Source organism: Lepisosteus oculatus, chromosome 8 (assembly GCF_040954835.1).
Source record: "Lepisosteus oculatus isolate fLepOcu1 chromosome 8, fLepOcu1.hap2, whole genome shotgun sequence".
Taxonomy (NCBI): domain Eukaryota; kingdom Metazoa; phylum Chordata; class Actinopteri; order Semionotiformes; family Lepisosteidae; genus Lepisosteus; species Lepisosteus oculatus.
Window position 1 is genome coordinate 6,611,170 of NC_090703.1, and position 15,722 is coordinate 6,626,891.

At 51.1% G+C, this 15,722-nt stretch overlaps 1 protein-coding gene across 6 annotated transcripts in view; it reads right to left on the reverse strand.

Annotated features, from left to right (window-relative positions):
* The window catches only part of cdc42bpb (CDC42 binding protein kinase beta (DMPK-like)), a 72,350-nt gene that overhangs the window by 42,174 nt on the left and 14,454 nt on the right, over positions 1-15,722 (reverse strand). For all 6 annotated transcript variants that reach the window (XM_069193075.1, XM_069193073.1, XM_069193071.1 and 3 more), the window contains exon 2: positions 4,699-4,790. In XM_069193075.1, coding sequence (XP_069049176.1) covers positions 4,699-4,790 — 92 coding nt within the window. The remainder of the gene's footprint in view (positions 1-4,698; positions 4,791-15,722) is intronic.

A 15,722-nucleotide genomic window follows, 5' to 3' on the forward strand; every position in this document is an offset into this window, starting at 1 on the left:
CCAGCCAAATGAGGGCGTTAAGGAAGCACAGTGGCTGAGCTGGGAGGTGGGGGTGGGGTCAGGACCGTCCCGGGGAAGGAGCCAGGGCCCAGCCTGTGCCCTGGAACTGACACCCCCACCCATCCACTCCCTGCCCATGCTGCTGGGCCAGCAGGAAGCACTGACCCCGTCTCTTCCTGTCCTGCCCTTTGGCAATGCACCACATGGATGCCCTGCACAAATAATATTGAACGCAACCTGCATTTAGATCTCGCTCTTCCTCAACCGCACAGGAACTCCAGGCGCGCTCCAGAGAGCACACGGGACTGTGCTCTTAGCCATGCCTGTGGGGAGAGGGGACGCCTCTGTGACAGCGCTGGCACGTCAAACCACAAAACACACCCAACAGGGGGGCAGACCAAAGGCCAACGGCCTGGAACAGACTGAATGGGAGGGCGGCGCTGAAGTTAAAGCGCTAACTTTCTCCTGCTTTGGACTGGATTCGATCAAGACGCCAGACGCCAGGGTCCACACCCCTGTCCTGTCAAGACACTGTCATGCAAGACATTAAACATGCACAGGCAGGAGCTTCGCCTTAGATCCCCTTCTGAGAGGCAGCAGAGGAGATCTGTAGCTCCCCGGTAGTCAATGAGCGCATGATCACTGTCATAAGGGTCAACCATTATTATGAGGGAACATTTGGTAGCATCTGATTTGAGCTATGAGATGTCAAATCTCACAAATCGTACAACCCCACACACACACAAAGCCAGGTCATGCTTTACAAGATGCTGCAGAATTCTGCAGTTATGGCAGAAATTCAACAAAACATGAATGAACTGCTGACCCCTCCTTCAAAGTCCCCCCCCCCTCCGAGGGCTCTTCCTCTCTTTGCCTTCAGAATCCCAGTCCCGGAAACGACCTGCCTCCACAGGCCCAGATATTGGACGGGCTGTATTAATGAGCAAGGCAGAGGCCAGGGGGCAATTAGGCTATGAAACACCCCGGGCAAGAGGCGGGACCCACAACATGCGACGCTCCAGGGAGTGAAAAGAAAGCAAAAACAAGCCCCATGACCGTGACCTTCACTGACAGCTACCGACCCCAAAAGAAAAAAACAGCCTTTTGTCTCAATGTGTCAGTTAATTCCCCATGATTTCCAAAGGCAAATGCCCCAGCGTGTGCCCCCGCTTCAGTTTTATTAAACACACTGTGGGCACCATAACTCACACACAATTAGAGGAACTTGTAAAAAGAACCTTCCTGCCTGTCGGTAGCACTCTATTGTGGGACGGAGAGAAAAAATGCTGGACTGTGTTAAGTTCTATCCTGTGTGTGAAAAGGCACAGTCCTCTGAAGGAAGCCCTATTTTATCGCAGCTTCCTCTCCCACAAAATATCCTTTTCCTGAGGCTGTCCTGGAAGCAGCCGTGTCCGCTGTGCCCGCTCCCACTTCGCCAGCAGCAGCTATCGGGAATTTTCTGCCCACTTCTCGTGGGGGGGGGGATCTGATGGGAGAAGATACAAGCCTGCTTGTTTGGAGAAGCCCAATGATTGACATCAGTGAGGAGATACGTCCGTCCACGAAAAAAAAGCTATGACTGAAGATAACGAAAAAATCAGGGGCTGGCGGCGCTTCAGAGTTTTAACGGTTTCTATTCAAGTGTCCGCGCATAAACCCGTCTGCGAGATCAACTGCAGAGTCCTGCGGCAGTGGACGCCCCCCATATCAAAAATGGAGCTTCCCACTTCCTCTGGAAGGAGACCTGTGCCACGCCGGCGGGCAGGACCAAACCTCGGGAGAGAGGCGCCTCACGGAACATGGGGACAGCCGCTTTTCAGTTCCGCCTGGTCGGAGCCAAATCCAATTCCCTCTTCAGGCCATTTCCCAATTCCATGAAATTAAACAAGGAACTGAAACCAAGCCTTCAGGTCCGGATCTGTATGCACAAGTATTTAAATACGAGCCAGGAAATAAGCTTTTTTTTTATGTCAGCATTCCTTTTAACTAAATAGGTACAAATCCAGCAAATAATATAAATACCGACGGGCGTGGTCAGTACTTTTTTGGAGGTCCCCCCCCCCCCCCAAAAAGAAGCATGTTGTGAGAGGTGTGGTTGTACCAGAAAGTGATGCTCTTCCTTCCAAGTTTTCCAAGGACCGGAAATTCCAAACCAATGCCCCTGTACGGAAACCAAGATCACGGCACTGAAGGACGAATATTCAAATACCCCAGGGCACACAGTACGTAATACTAGGGGTGTCAATTTCAGGATACCGCTTAATTCACCTGGTGAAGCAGTTTCTCCCCTTTTCAACAATAAATTAAGCCACATCCAGTTACTCCCTCACAAAAAAATGAAACCCTGTTTTTCCTCTAATCCAGTACAGACCAATGTTCAATTGCTTTTGAAGTCACTGCAGGCTCTACCGTAATTTATTCCTGCACCAGGGGGATTGTCGACACAATGTCTGCTTGCAGTCACATTAGTAAGGACAAAACACCTGCCCAGCAGCCTCAGGTCAACAACTTCCCACGTGTGAAACTGCAAACCCCGATCACGAGCCTTACTTGGAAATTCCCTTGCACAAGCGTTTCTTTGGAATTCAGTGCCTCCAGCTTTGGCAGATGAATGAAAAGGCTGTCGCACCACACACTAAGGAACAACAGGAAACAAGTCCAGGGGCCTGTCTCTCTTACTGTTCTGGTAAGAGGGCTCCCTGCCCTGTCCATCAGAGGTCACACGGGAGAAGAGAGAGAGGTCATGGGTGAGGAAGAGCCCTGTTTCACCTCCTCAGCTTCTCCTTATCCTAAGGGCCTCTCTTGCTGAATACGTTTCTTATACTGTGGAAGTGAAAAGACGCGTTTCACTCCACAAGCAGTTCGCCTCCGTACCCTTGGGACATAAGATATCCCCGAATCAAAAGACAATCATAAGTACTTTTCCAAAACAACAGAAAAGGCTAAATCAATTTTAAGTGCCTGGCTTCCCATCAACCCCCATATTTTTCCTTTTAAAAGTAAAAAAAAAATACAACTTATGATACGGGAAGACAAGCCAGGACTTCTGTACTAAGGAAGCCCTCCAACCCAGTCTGAACAACAGCTACAGGAAGCCCTGCACACATGACACTGGGACACAAATCCTGCCTCCGAGCCAGACTCTTCCCAGCTCTCCAATTGTATTCCAGCTGTCCCTGTCTGGGCCCTTATGTTCCAAGTGTAGCCCAGAGGGGCTTAAACGATTCTTTTGGCAGTTGTGCCTCCGTATGAATGATCCTGATAAGCTTGTGTGCTCTTCCTCTCTGGACACGCCACCCTCTCAGCCTTGACCTGCGTGGTGGAGTCACGCCCCCTACAGGGTGCAGCCCTGCTCAGCCGAGGAAAACCCTGCCCTGCGCTCATCCAACGCAAGCGCTCCCTTCGCACGGGAGGGAGGAGTCTCCCTGCGCTCATCCAACAGAGGGCTCCCGCGCACAAGAGGAGGGAGTCTCCCTGCGCTCAGCCAACAGAGGGCTCCTGCGCACAAGAGGGGGGAGTCTCCCTGTGCTCATCCAACAGAGGGCTCCCGCGCACAAGAGGGGGGGAGTCTCCCTGCGCTCATCCAACAGAGGGCTCCCGCGCACAAGAGGGGGGGAGTCTCCCTGCGCTCATCCAACATGAGGGCTCCCGCGCACAAGAGGGAGGAGTCTCCCTGTGCTCATCCAACATGAGGGCTCCCGCGCACGAGAGGGGGGAGTCTCCCTGCGCTCATCCAACATGAGGGCTCCCGCGCACGAGAGGGGGGAGTCTCCCTGCGCTCATCCAACATGAGGGCTCCCGCGCACCAGAGGGGGGGAGTCTCCCTGCGCTCATCCAACATGAGGGCTCCCGCGCACAAGAGGGAGGAGTCTCCCTGCGCTCATCCAACAGAGGGCTCCCGCGCACGAGAGGGAGGAGTCTCCCTGTGCTCATCCAACATGAGGGCTCCCGCGCACGAGAGGGAGGAGTTTCCCTGCGCTCATCCAACAGAGGGCTCCCGCGCACGAGAGGGAGGAGTCTCCCTGCGCTCATCCAACAGAGGGCTCCTGCGCACAAGAGGGAGGAGTCTCCCTGCGCTCATCCAACATGAGGGCCCCCGCGCACAAGAGGGAGGAGTCTCCCTGCGCTCATCCAACAGAGGGCTCCCGCGCACGAGAGGGGGGAGTCTCCCTGCGCTCATCCAACAGAGGGCTCCTGCGCACAAGAGGGGGGAGTCTCCCTGTGCTCATCCAACAGAGGGCCCCCGCGCACAAGAGGGAGGAGTCTCCCTGCGCTCATCCAACATGAGGGCTCCCGCGCACAAGAGGGAGGAGTCTACCTGCGCTCATCCAACATGAGGGCTCCCGCGCACAAGAGGGAGGAGTCTACCTGCGCTCATCCAACATGAGGGCTCCCGCGCACAAGAGGGAGGAGTCTCCCTGTGCTCATCCAACATGAGGGCTCCCGCGCACAAGAGGGAGGAGTCTCCCTGCGCTCATCCAACATGAGGGCTCCCGCGCACAAGAGGGAGGAGTCTACCTGCGCTCAGCCAATGCAAGGGCTCCCGCGTACGAGAGGGAGGAGTCTCCCTGCGCTCATCCAACAGAGGGCTCCCGCGCACAAGAGGGAGGAGTCTCCCTGCGCTCATCCAACATGAGGGCTCCCGCGTACGGGAGGGGGGGAGTCTGGAAAGGGCACAAAACAGTGGCGGACTCTTACCTCGCCGAAGGCCCCTCGCCCGATCACCTTCAGCATCTCGAAGTCGTCCCTGTGCAGCCGCATCTCCTTCACGACGGTGGTGAACGGCTTCACTGCAAACAGGAGAGACAAGCGCGTTGGACTGTGTGATCGCCGACACCCCACCCCCCCCAACAGGAACTTATTCAACATATAAACTGACTCCAGCGGACACCCTTTACAAAAAGCAAGGAAAAGGGACACCTTGGGAATTAAAATAACTCCAGAAAAGGAAAAAGAAAAACTATTAATTTCACTCAATAATGTGGTCCAGCCCCAGAAGAATATCAATAAATCTGTCACAATCGGCACCATTCAGAACAGGAGGCTTCAAAAAATCTGCGGTGATAATTTTCTGGGTAAAAGATGTGCAATACGGCGCCTGATCACAATCGCACAGTACTCCAGGACGGGATGAATACATGGTATTCTGCCTTTTTTTTATAATTAGACAAGCTGCTGCTCGTCTTTGTGGCTTAAATAAATTAGCATAACGAAACGATTTCCCAAATAAAATACAATTTTGCAGTCTAAGGGCAGTGACAGTTAACTACAGCTACAGAACAAAAGACCACCAGGGCTGCATAATAATCTGGCCCTCCCTCTCCTGGCAGCTGGAAATCAGTCCAGGCAGGCCAGCCTTTCATCACAGCTCACCTAGATAAAAGGAGAAAATACGTACTTTGACCATCTGCTGCTTTAAAGGGAAAAAGGTAGCCTTTTGGATTTTGGAACAAGAGGCGTGTTTGTGACTAAACTAGACCACGTCTCTTCTTTGTCACTGTTTCCACAAGACTGGCTCTGGTGCTGAACTTTGGATCACTAGAGTAAAACGAAACCACAAGGAGCAGTTTCTGATCAAAGAAAGTCTCTTGGTGTAACGGTCTTTAAAAAGACATTTTCCTTTTATGTGCATCTGAAATGCGTTTCTCACTCTGTGTGTGCTATATTAAGTGACTGGCTCCATTAGGGTCAAAAACATTGTCAAGGAATGCATCTAATTATTTTTTTTTTAACGGAGAGCAGGTCTGGGACTTTTGTAAGACAGTTGTACATTCTCATATATCTGTGTGTTTTTAACCAAACCATTTGATCAAGCCTGTGCAAACTAAAACTAACTGAATAAAGCAGGTACAGTAGCGAAAGGGGTAGATGTGTTGTGCCATCTCTCGTCGCTAATGGCACACAGGTTATTAGACAACAGCGTCGCCACCTCCTAGCCCGACCCGGTAGACCTCAGACGCAGGAAAGGTTGGGCCTGGGGTAGAACTGTGCAGGGCATTGGGAAGGGACACATCTGTGCTGCTGTTGTAGGTGCTTTTGATGGACCAGTAGGTGGCGCTCTGACTCTGAACCAGCACCTCCACGCTAGCGTCCCAGTGTGGTGACCCATGTCGCTGAGCCTTGCTGCACTTCAGCGGTGGGGTCCCTCCTAGGCGTAAAACCCCATATACATGAAAGTCTTCTAAAAAATTACTGAAAAAGCACCTTGTCACCAGGAAGGAGCACGTGTCTTCCACTGATAGTGAGGTAGGACTGCAGGGCCCTGCAGGATGTGAGTGAAGGGCAATAACTACCCAGCTGTGCCCCGGTCTCCGACACTCAGCAGTCTGGCTGCACTCCAGCTCAGGTGAGGAGGAGGAGGAGGGGTTGAGAAGGCAGCCACACAAAAAGCAGGCAGCCTGCCAGGCCTGCTTTGATAGCAGAACCGTGCTCTTTACCATATGAGGGCAAAAAAAAAAAAAGATTATGTGCTCCACACCGTGCGCTTCAAAACCATACACAGAAGTATTTATCTTTCGCCAGCCTTACTTTAAACACTGCCTCTCTGCCTGGATCATAAACCTGCATCACCCCCCTTTTTTATACAAGACAAAACGCTTCATGCATAAACTAAATGTCCAAGGTCTCACCTCTTCTTACCAATACTTCACACACCCTAAGCAATGTGGGCATACTGGGACAGATTTCAAGCTTTCTGATAAACTGCACTACGATGAACACGCTATACCGCCCACTACAGCACATGGGCACTGAACACTGCACAGGGATAGCACCCAGAAAATGCGGTTATTACAAAAATCATTAGTTTTTTTTTAATCTTTTGGATAAAAACTGAACTCTGTACATAACACTCACAAGTTCAATAATTAGGGTAAAAAAATGACCATGCATGCCAAGGTAACTGGCTTACACATGATTAAGAAAAAAAATCATGTCTTCCACCCGTCGCCAGAGGTCTACAATCGCCGCGGCACAGGGACCGATGGGACAGTCTGAAGTGCGGCGCCGTCCGGTGAAGAACAGCGCCGCAGTGCAGTCTGTGCCAGTCAAGCGCAGACCACCCGCGGGACACCTGAACACACACTGCAGTGCTCAGCCAGAGCGCCGCCGGGCACCCCGAACCCCGGCGGGACCCCAGCTGGCAATAAGAGGCTGCCTGAGCCGGGCAATAGTCATGGCATGCTCAAGTCTCAAACTGCTAGCCCACAGCCTGGGTTCAAGGACGGCAGTGACAGCCCAAATACTGCTCTGGTTAACACAAGGGCCGCAGTGGAAGATCACGGGCGCTGGCGTCTCTCAGACGCCGCGTGGGTCAGAGTGTCGGGCGCGACGAGACGCAGGAGAGCTTCGGGGTTCAGCGAGGAAGCGGTGAAGCCCTGTGAGCCCACGACCCGGGGTCTCGCTCCCAACGCGGCTCCACACCCCCCCCCCTCGGCTGCCCGACTTGAAGCAGTCAGCCGTGCCGGCGAGGGATCTCGGACCCGGGTCCTGGCCTGTGCCGTTCCAGCTGCCGGCGGGGGCGCCGGGTTGAGATTAGCGACCCCCGTAACGGATAAAAGATCAATGGGATCTAGTCGGGTCACCAGAAAGGCTCTGTCCCTGTTCTCTGTGCGGTCAAGTAGGAGCAGTGACTGACTATCCCCGCGGCGCAGCAGAGTTTGGCGGGCCTCTCCTCTCCAGTCGCCAGTGCCGCCTCTCCACTGTCCCCCGCGACTGTTCACTCGCCTGGTTGTTTTCCTCGAGCCCAGTAGTTTGTCGTTCCCCTGATCCTAAAGTCAGCTGAATGGAGAACAACTGCCTTTCCACCCCCCCATTCGCGTGCGTGGTCAACTGGTTTTTCCTGTAAGTCTGAAGAACAGGACCTGGGCTTGCTCATGCACGCAGTCATGCTGTGAGGGTAACCAGCGTGTCTCCCATTTCCCTTTCGGCGGTTCTTCGTCCTGCCTGAAACGCCCTGTGATTTAGCAGTTTACATATAAAATTGAGCATAATGGCCTATAATAGCCTTGGGTATTTCCTGCTGTTCTTCACTGCTGCTCAGCAGACGTAGAGCCTCTAACTCACCACCGGGACTGATGACATGCCTCCTCTAAGTGCTCGTTCACCTCCGCTCTGATGCGTTAACACCTGCAAGGATTTTATTAGTGAGGCCACTGGAAATAGAGTGGATCTTGCTTCATTACAGCGACACGTTGCGCCAAAAAGGGTCATATTGAGGCCATAACATACTTGACATACTGAAGGATTTTTCAGCCTTCAACTACAGTAATTACAGTAATAGTTTTAGACTTCTCCGTTAGGTTCTGTTATTTTGCTAGATGGTAAATGACACCCCCTAAGTTGTGTGGGTTATTTAAGACAGTTTTAAGCCTTGAAGCAGTCAGCCGTGCCAGCGAGGGATGAGAATACAGGATCAGTGACAGGGTGCCCATATTAAACAGACCCAGTTCAGTGCCACACCCTTGGGCGAGCAGGGCCTCATGACCACACAGGAACAAGTAAAGGCTTTTTCCAAGCTGAAAGGAGAAGAAAAGAAACTGTTTGGGCTGGTGAGCCTTCTTCGGGTGATCGCAACTCAGCGCCACTTTAGAATCAGGGGAACAACAAACAACAAGACACCCGCAGAAGGCTCCACAGCCGAAACGTCGTTTCTTTTCAGCATGGAATAGACCTTTACTTGTTCCTTTGCAGCCTACGCATGCTGACGCAGCTCCTTACTTGAAGAACTCATGTCCACTCTGCCTGCCCACCTGACATTTCGGACAAGGCCACTGCAAGGCCCCTGTGTCTGGAGTATTCTGCCTATAAAAATAATTTCAACTGGAAACATATTTTGAACAGCGAAAAGTCCTCTCTTCCTATGTATGGCAACAGGCATTTAAATTTAGTATTCCTGAAGTGGCACATTGTTACTCCCCAGATATGACTGGGATTAAAGCAACCTGTAGATGCTTAAACTCCCATAACTACAAAGCAAGATCAGCTAAAACTACACAGACTCCATTTTGTACTTAACAGCTTACCAATAGCCGAGCTGGTCTGCATCTTTGTGAAAGCACTTCACATATTTTAATGATAACCACTTCCCCTTGACTACTCCCTTTTGAATTAATATCAATCTACTCAGTTTGATTAGTTTGAACAGTTTGGTGACCGCAAACTGGTCTCCCGCAAACTGGCTTGCCTGAACGAAGGAACCTGCTTTAAAAGTTTATGAATATGGCCCAAGCGAGAGAAAGAACTTAAAGAGCCCCCTCCTGCCCCCCCCCCCCGCAGGAACCCAAGTCCTGCTTCCTGTTTCTTCAGACTTGCCCTCTCTTTCACATGTCTGGCAGGGTTTGCTGAAATCAAACCTCGAAATCAGAGGGCGCAGGTCCCGAAGTGATGACCAATCAGATGTGGCAAAACCACACGGCTTTGTCGGCAACCAATCAGGTGCAGCAGGTCAGCGACCAATCAGGCGCAGCAAATTGCAGCTCGTCAGCAACCCATCAGGTGCAGCTAATTGTGACCTGGCACATCAACAGCCAGTCACAGCACAAGGAGACTACTGGGGGGAGTGGGAGAGGGGATTTTAGAGTGCTGGCAATGGACAGGTTTTTTCAAGTTGTATAGCACTGTTACTCAGACATCAATACAATCACATCTGCTTGGAATTTTCCCCACACAGCAGACAGAATATTTGCAGTAGTGCCTTAAAATTAGGTAGAATCTCACAATCCCAAACCAAAACGTAAGCCATGCTGGAAGAGAAAACCGGAAGCTCAAGTCTGCTGGGCTCTGCTAACTAAAAAGCAGGTTAAAGTATGCCCAGCCCAGTGACGTAACCGATAACGCACTTTGAATCCAATTATTTATTCCTGTTGTCTGAACAGCCAGGTACGAGAGCTTCAAGACTTCTTCAAGGTGTGGAAGAGACAGCTGCTCTTCCCGTGCTCCTGCAAGCAAAGCGTTAGATCTTTTGTGTTTAATTAAAATGAACCAAGATGAACCTCAGGTCAAGGAGAGAGGTTCAGAGAAACTACCAGCCAGCGAGCAGGGTACTGCAAGCTACTGCTAAGCAGAGAAGTCCCCAAGGCGACAAATTCTTTTGGGGTTAAGAACTGAAAATCCCCATTTTGATTCGACAGGGGCAGCGCAGATCTATTCAGAGCTTCACAGACTCCGTCGAGCACAGCAACCTACTCTGTCTTTTAATCCATACGCACTAGCCAGGGCTGTGGGACACTATCACTTAATCATTTTCACACAATAAACCCGTCAGATGATGTTTTTGCACACAGATTACTATCCAGAAATAGCAGGACTGCCATCAGAACTGTGACTCCTTTATTCCACATTTCTAAACCTCTGGAGGACATTTAGCATCTCTGACTGGATGTGTCTGACTGGCACTGGATTCTCTGCACATTTTAAAGCTCCAGATCTCAGCGAGATTAAAATCCTGATGAATATAGTAAAAAGAGAGAGCTGTACACAGAACAGCCTCATGTTCCGTCTTAAAGGCCAACTTTCCACAAGACGAGACTTTCAGTGCCTGAGATCAAGTAGATCAAACTTTTCAGGACTGGATTATTCTTCATGATTGTTTTGAGTCGACTGTAAACAGCCCTAATTCTACATACAGTTTTGTTTAAGATCACACTGCAGGAGAAAACCGACCCAGCATGATCCTCAATGCACAGCAGGCTAAACCCTACTGCAGAATTTATAAGTTGCAGGCTTTTGATGTAAACTCCTACTTATGCAGCAGAAGACCACCAGATGTGAGGCTCTAATTCCTCAGGTCTGCCTCTGCAAACAAAAGGAAACAAACCTGAAATATCTGTCGCCTGGTATCATTCTGCAACTAGCGAGTGAAGGGATTCATGCATGGTTTTCTCTAATGGGTGCATATTCGTTATTGAACAAACGACTGAATATTTTACACACATGTACACAGCACCCAGACATGCAAAACACTTTTGTTCTTTTTAGGACAAGGAAACAAAACCATGAAAACTGTAACTGAAGCACAGGGTAAATACACATACTGTAATACAGGATTATCCGACCTAAACGGGACCTACATGATGTCGGATAATTGAAAATGTCGGATAATGCAGAAACTGAGAAGACAAATCATAGATGAATGGAAGTGCAGTGTAATTATGAAATCTGGTTTATTAATCTACGGCAAATCAGAGCTTTCTCTTGAAGTATGGGATCTGTGACAGGCATGCCCTTGTCCCTTTGCTGCATGAACCACAAGAACAGAGCTTCACTGACCTTTTCATATTTACATTTCTTCGGCATTTTTCTGTCCCTCAGTCCTTCAACCGAGGCCTGATCAGAGCACCACTTTTCTATCTCATTTCTTTTCCTCTTCCAGTCACCAACTGGAACTCGTCCCACACCGAATTCAGATGCAATTTTTTGCACGGACTCGCCTTTGTCTAGTCTTTTTTTTAGATGAGCTTTTGTTCCATTAAAAGAACTATTTTCTTTCTCTTTGCACTTGTCGTGTTTCTAAAACCATTCAAATATATATATATACGAGCATAAAACGAACAAGCGAAGCTACGTCAATGGCAGTATTCGATGCACTGACAGACAAAGCAGCATAGGATTGGGCAAAATATTACACATGCGCACGCATACAGTACATAGCATGTATATATATAGCATGTTGATTGCTGTCAGATAACGGAGACTGTACTGTATATTCAAAGCAGCAGCCTCTCAGCATCATGAGACAGCCTCATGACGTACAGTCATTTCACACAAATTTATTAGGGCATAACAGAGCTTCTTATGCCAAACAAGTGCCCTAGTCACTGCAGGGCTAAAAATGACTCTCCCCTTTACACTCAGGAATTAATAGCAGGGCTAAATTTAACTGCTCATTCATAACCGAGAGAGCAATCTGCAGCTTCTGTGAAGAACTGCAATGAGCTGGAGTGTCTGACAATGACATCCATACGTCACCGTCGGCAAATCATGTGACATCGCCTGCCGGCAGAGCAGTAACCAGCGCAGCTCTTCGCAGAGTAAAGGCTGGGACCCGGCTGCGCTACACCAGGGGCCAACGAGCCCGAGACCCGTGACATCCACCGGCGACATCCCTGCTCGCCACGCCAAGGATTCAAGCGCTTCTCAGGAAGTAGTAAGGAAATGAACAGAGCAAAACAAACCCCCCCAAAAAAAGGCTGGAGTCCTTAAAGTTCAGGCGTGTAATGAAAACAAGTCGCCGGGTCGGCCAGTCTGCCGCGCGCGCCTGCTGTGGCTCATCTGAATCACGCCCCCCCGGCCCCCCTGCCTCCCAGCAGGCGCAGACACAGGGCTGCGCTGGCGGGGGACAGCAGCCCGCAGGGGGCCGCGACAGACCTACACATTCCGCCGATCCCCGCGGCCGTCTCGGAGCAGAGACGCCAAGTCCCGACCTACGGGCATGGCACTGTACGGGGAAACTCGTGCTGCACCAGCCTCACGTCTGCCCGGGCCCCCGGCTACACCTGCACAGCGCTAAAACTGGGAAGAAGGTGACGGAACACCGGGACCTGGGAGGGAGGAATCTGCAGCCCGTGAGAAACCCTGCAGTGCTCCCCACCAGCCTGTGGCACCAGCAGACGGCAAGGCAGGCCTGATGCGGACAGGCCCACCGGCTCGCCCTCTATGCCGTGCGCATGTTCCACGTCCGCGTGTCCGCTGCGTGGCAGCCCGTCCGTGACCTTTCATCTTCCTCCGACAAAGACTGTTTATCAAAACGCTAGGCTTACATTTCGGAAGTATGGGCCTGGGTGTATACTCACTTAACAGACCCCCTCCCTCACAGCGACTCTGCGCTTGTCAAGACGAGGGACGTGTAAGGCAAAACATAAATGATGACAACAAGGCCGACACAAACTGGAAGACCAACACACATACACACACGCAAAGAAAACGGGAAACTAAAACTGCAGCGAGGACGCAGAGCAGTCATGTGAAATCCGCACTCCCGAGCTGGACTGATTCAGCCGCGGGGAGGGTTCGCCTGCTCTCTCTGTCTCTCGGGGCTCGAACCCAAGCGTCCGGGACCACCTGCTCCTCCGGGCGCAGGCCGGTCCATGCCGAGCCCAGCTCCTGCTCCTCTCCGTGCACGCTCACCGGGGAAGAGCACCCCACAACACTTCCCATTCCGCCCCCCCGCCCCCCTTCATCAGTCTGCCTTGTGAAGCCATAAATAGAACGACCTCCTTCTCATTCTCCGAAACCGTGGGTGGGAATATGCCCGCTGCTGCTCTCGTGAGCTTTGGGAAATGTTCCCAGCCAATTAAAAAAAACCTTCTGATCTCCGGTATGATTCAGCCCTCCGTCAGGCAGGCACTGCCACTAAGTCCACTGGAGCAATGACAAAGGAACTGTCGCCGGCTCCGCATCAAGGGAAGTGTCTGGGATCGGTGACAATTAAATGGATGCGCTAATTAGTCCATGTGTACAGTGAGCAGGACACAGGCCCAGACCCCCTCCCCGGTCACAGGCAGCCTGTCCACGCAGCCCATCGCCGTGACCTTTCCAGCGCGAGGTCAAGAGGTCAGCAAAGGTCAAGGGAAACCCCCCTCCCCAAGCCCGAGCGTTCCCCAGGCTGCTCTTCGGGCTCACTGTGCTTCTCTGCTCCTTCTTCAGAGCCGAGGGGAGAGGCGGTGCCCCCCGGGCAGTGCTGCTGTGGCTCCCTCCCAAAAACTGGGTCAAAATCAGCTGCGAGAGCCGCGGAGGAGGGCAAGTACTGCCTGTTCACAGTGCGTAACATCAGCCTGGTCAGGCTCATTAACAGCCAGTGGTGCTGTAAGAGCAGAGCCCTGCACACGGGCCAGGGCTGGTACGCGGAAGGACAGGAGGCATGCGAGTGGTAATGTGCTCTGCAGTTCCAGCAGAGGGTCGCTGTGCTGCGCGGCTGGGAGATTGCTCAGTCTCGCCGTACTGTGCTGTACGTCACTCTTGAGCCGACTGCGCTTCGGAGCACGCGCCTGCGTCGACCACACACCCCCAAAGGAACCCTCTGAAGTGGAGGGGCAACAAACTCTGATAATGCCCCCCCTTCCCACTCCTGAAGACCACGGCTCCCTCACTAAGGGCTCACAGGAGACGCTCTCTCCAGTCTCAGGGGCCGCGCTGCGGCAGACTCAATCATAAGGCCTGAACTGCACCATCCACACATGAATGGTCTGCATTTTAAAAAGATGCTCTCCAATAAAGAATTGAAAAGACGCTTAGAAAGTAAGGTGGTGATGTTTATATCATGTGAGTTCACAGCACTGGAACACATGATCTCCCATCCCGGCATTCGCATTCAATCGTCCTTTTTCAAAGCAACGTCTTAAAAAGCTGTTAAAAATAAACGCTACAGCAGGAAGAGATTGAGGAAAAGCAGGTCCAGTGACAGATTTTCAACAGTAATAATAATAGCACCAACAGCAACAATGATTATGATAAATGTGTTTCCCACAAATGCGTGGCCATCTAAACGCTGGAGAGACGTCCAAAACACAATCACCAGAAAATACAGAAAAAAAAACAAAACCATTAGAATTCCTGACATATTCCAAAGATTAAGTGGGCATCATGTTTCCTGTGGACTGTGCACTGGAATGTGCCTGGGATGACCGTTCTCTGGCCTGTGGCGTGTATCTAACAGTACGTAAAGGGCGCTGTGGAAGCCGCCTTACAGAATAAAAAGCCTGAGCTCTAGATATGCTACACAAAGTGAGGGTGTCTGCCCACCCCTGAGCCATGCCTCCAGCATTAACAGCGGCACTGAACAAAGAACAAACCCAACGATCGAGAGCGGGGTGGCAGACGATCCCTGTGCAAACACTCAGCCCTCTTAAACAGCTGCAAGACTGCAGATCCCGCTTCAGAGTGAGCCCCGCAGGGGTCCACTCCACATGCCTGCCCCTTGCGGGTCTGTCCAGCTACCCTGGCATGCTCCCAAACCATCCTCAGTCCTCCAAGTTGCTCCTCTGGTGCACCAGCAGACTGACCCAGTAGGGACACTCTTTCAGGGCTGAACACCTATCACCCTGCTAAGTGAAGAAATTCACTTAGTTATCTTCCAAACCACCAGCTGAACCAACTGTCCATGCAATGAGACAGCAACCACAGTGACGGCTAAAAAGCCAGATCGGACAAGAAATAATACTCATTTTGAAGGTCAGCAGAAGTTATGCTATTCCTAGCTTTTGCACCAAAGCTCAAGAGGTTCAGAAAAGAGGAACTGTCAAATTTAGCCACAAGTTCCCTGTATTACTTAGTGATTTTTTAATCTAATTGGTCCCTCAGAATGAGATATAAAGATGGAAGGAAGTCATGTCTTTTCAATCATTTAGCCAGATGAGCACATGGAGAACGAATTATTATTTGAAAGAATTGCTCAGCGTTGCACTTACTGGAGCAGTCTGAGCTGCGATCTGAGTGTTGTACCTTAATAAAGAGTACAGCAGCAGTGTCCCATCCAAGATCTGAACCTACCACCCTCCAGTGAGAACAGCAGCTCGGTGCAGAGCCTTCCAAAGCTGCTGCTAGTCTTGAACCTGGGAGAAAAATGCACCTTGTGCAGGAGGCCCAGTAGCTAGGAATTTCATCACAGGGTTTGCAGAAAGGCCAGAGGATAACTGCTCCACGTCCAGGCAGGCAGAGCAGTGACTACCACAGCAGGCAAACATGATTATTTTTTATTTGTTCATTATCTGCCGCAGTGTTTGTGG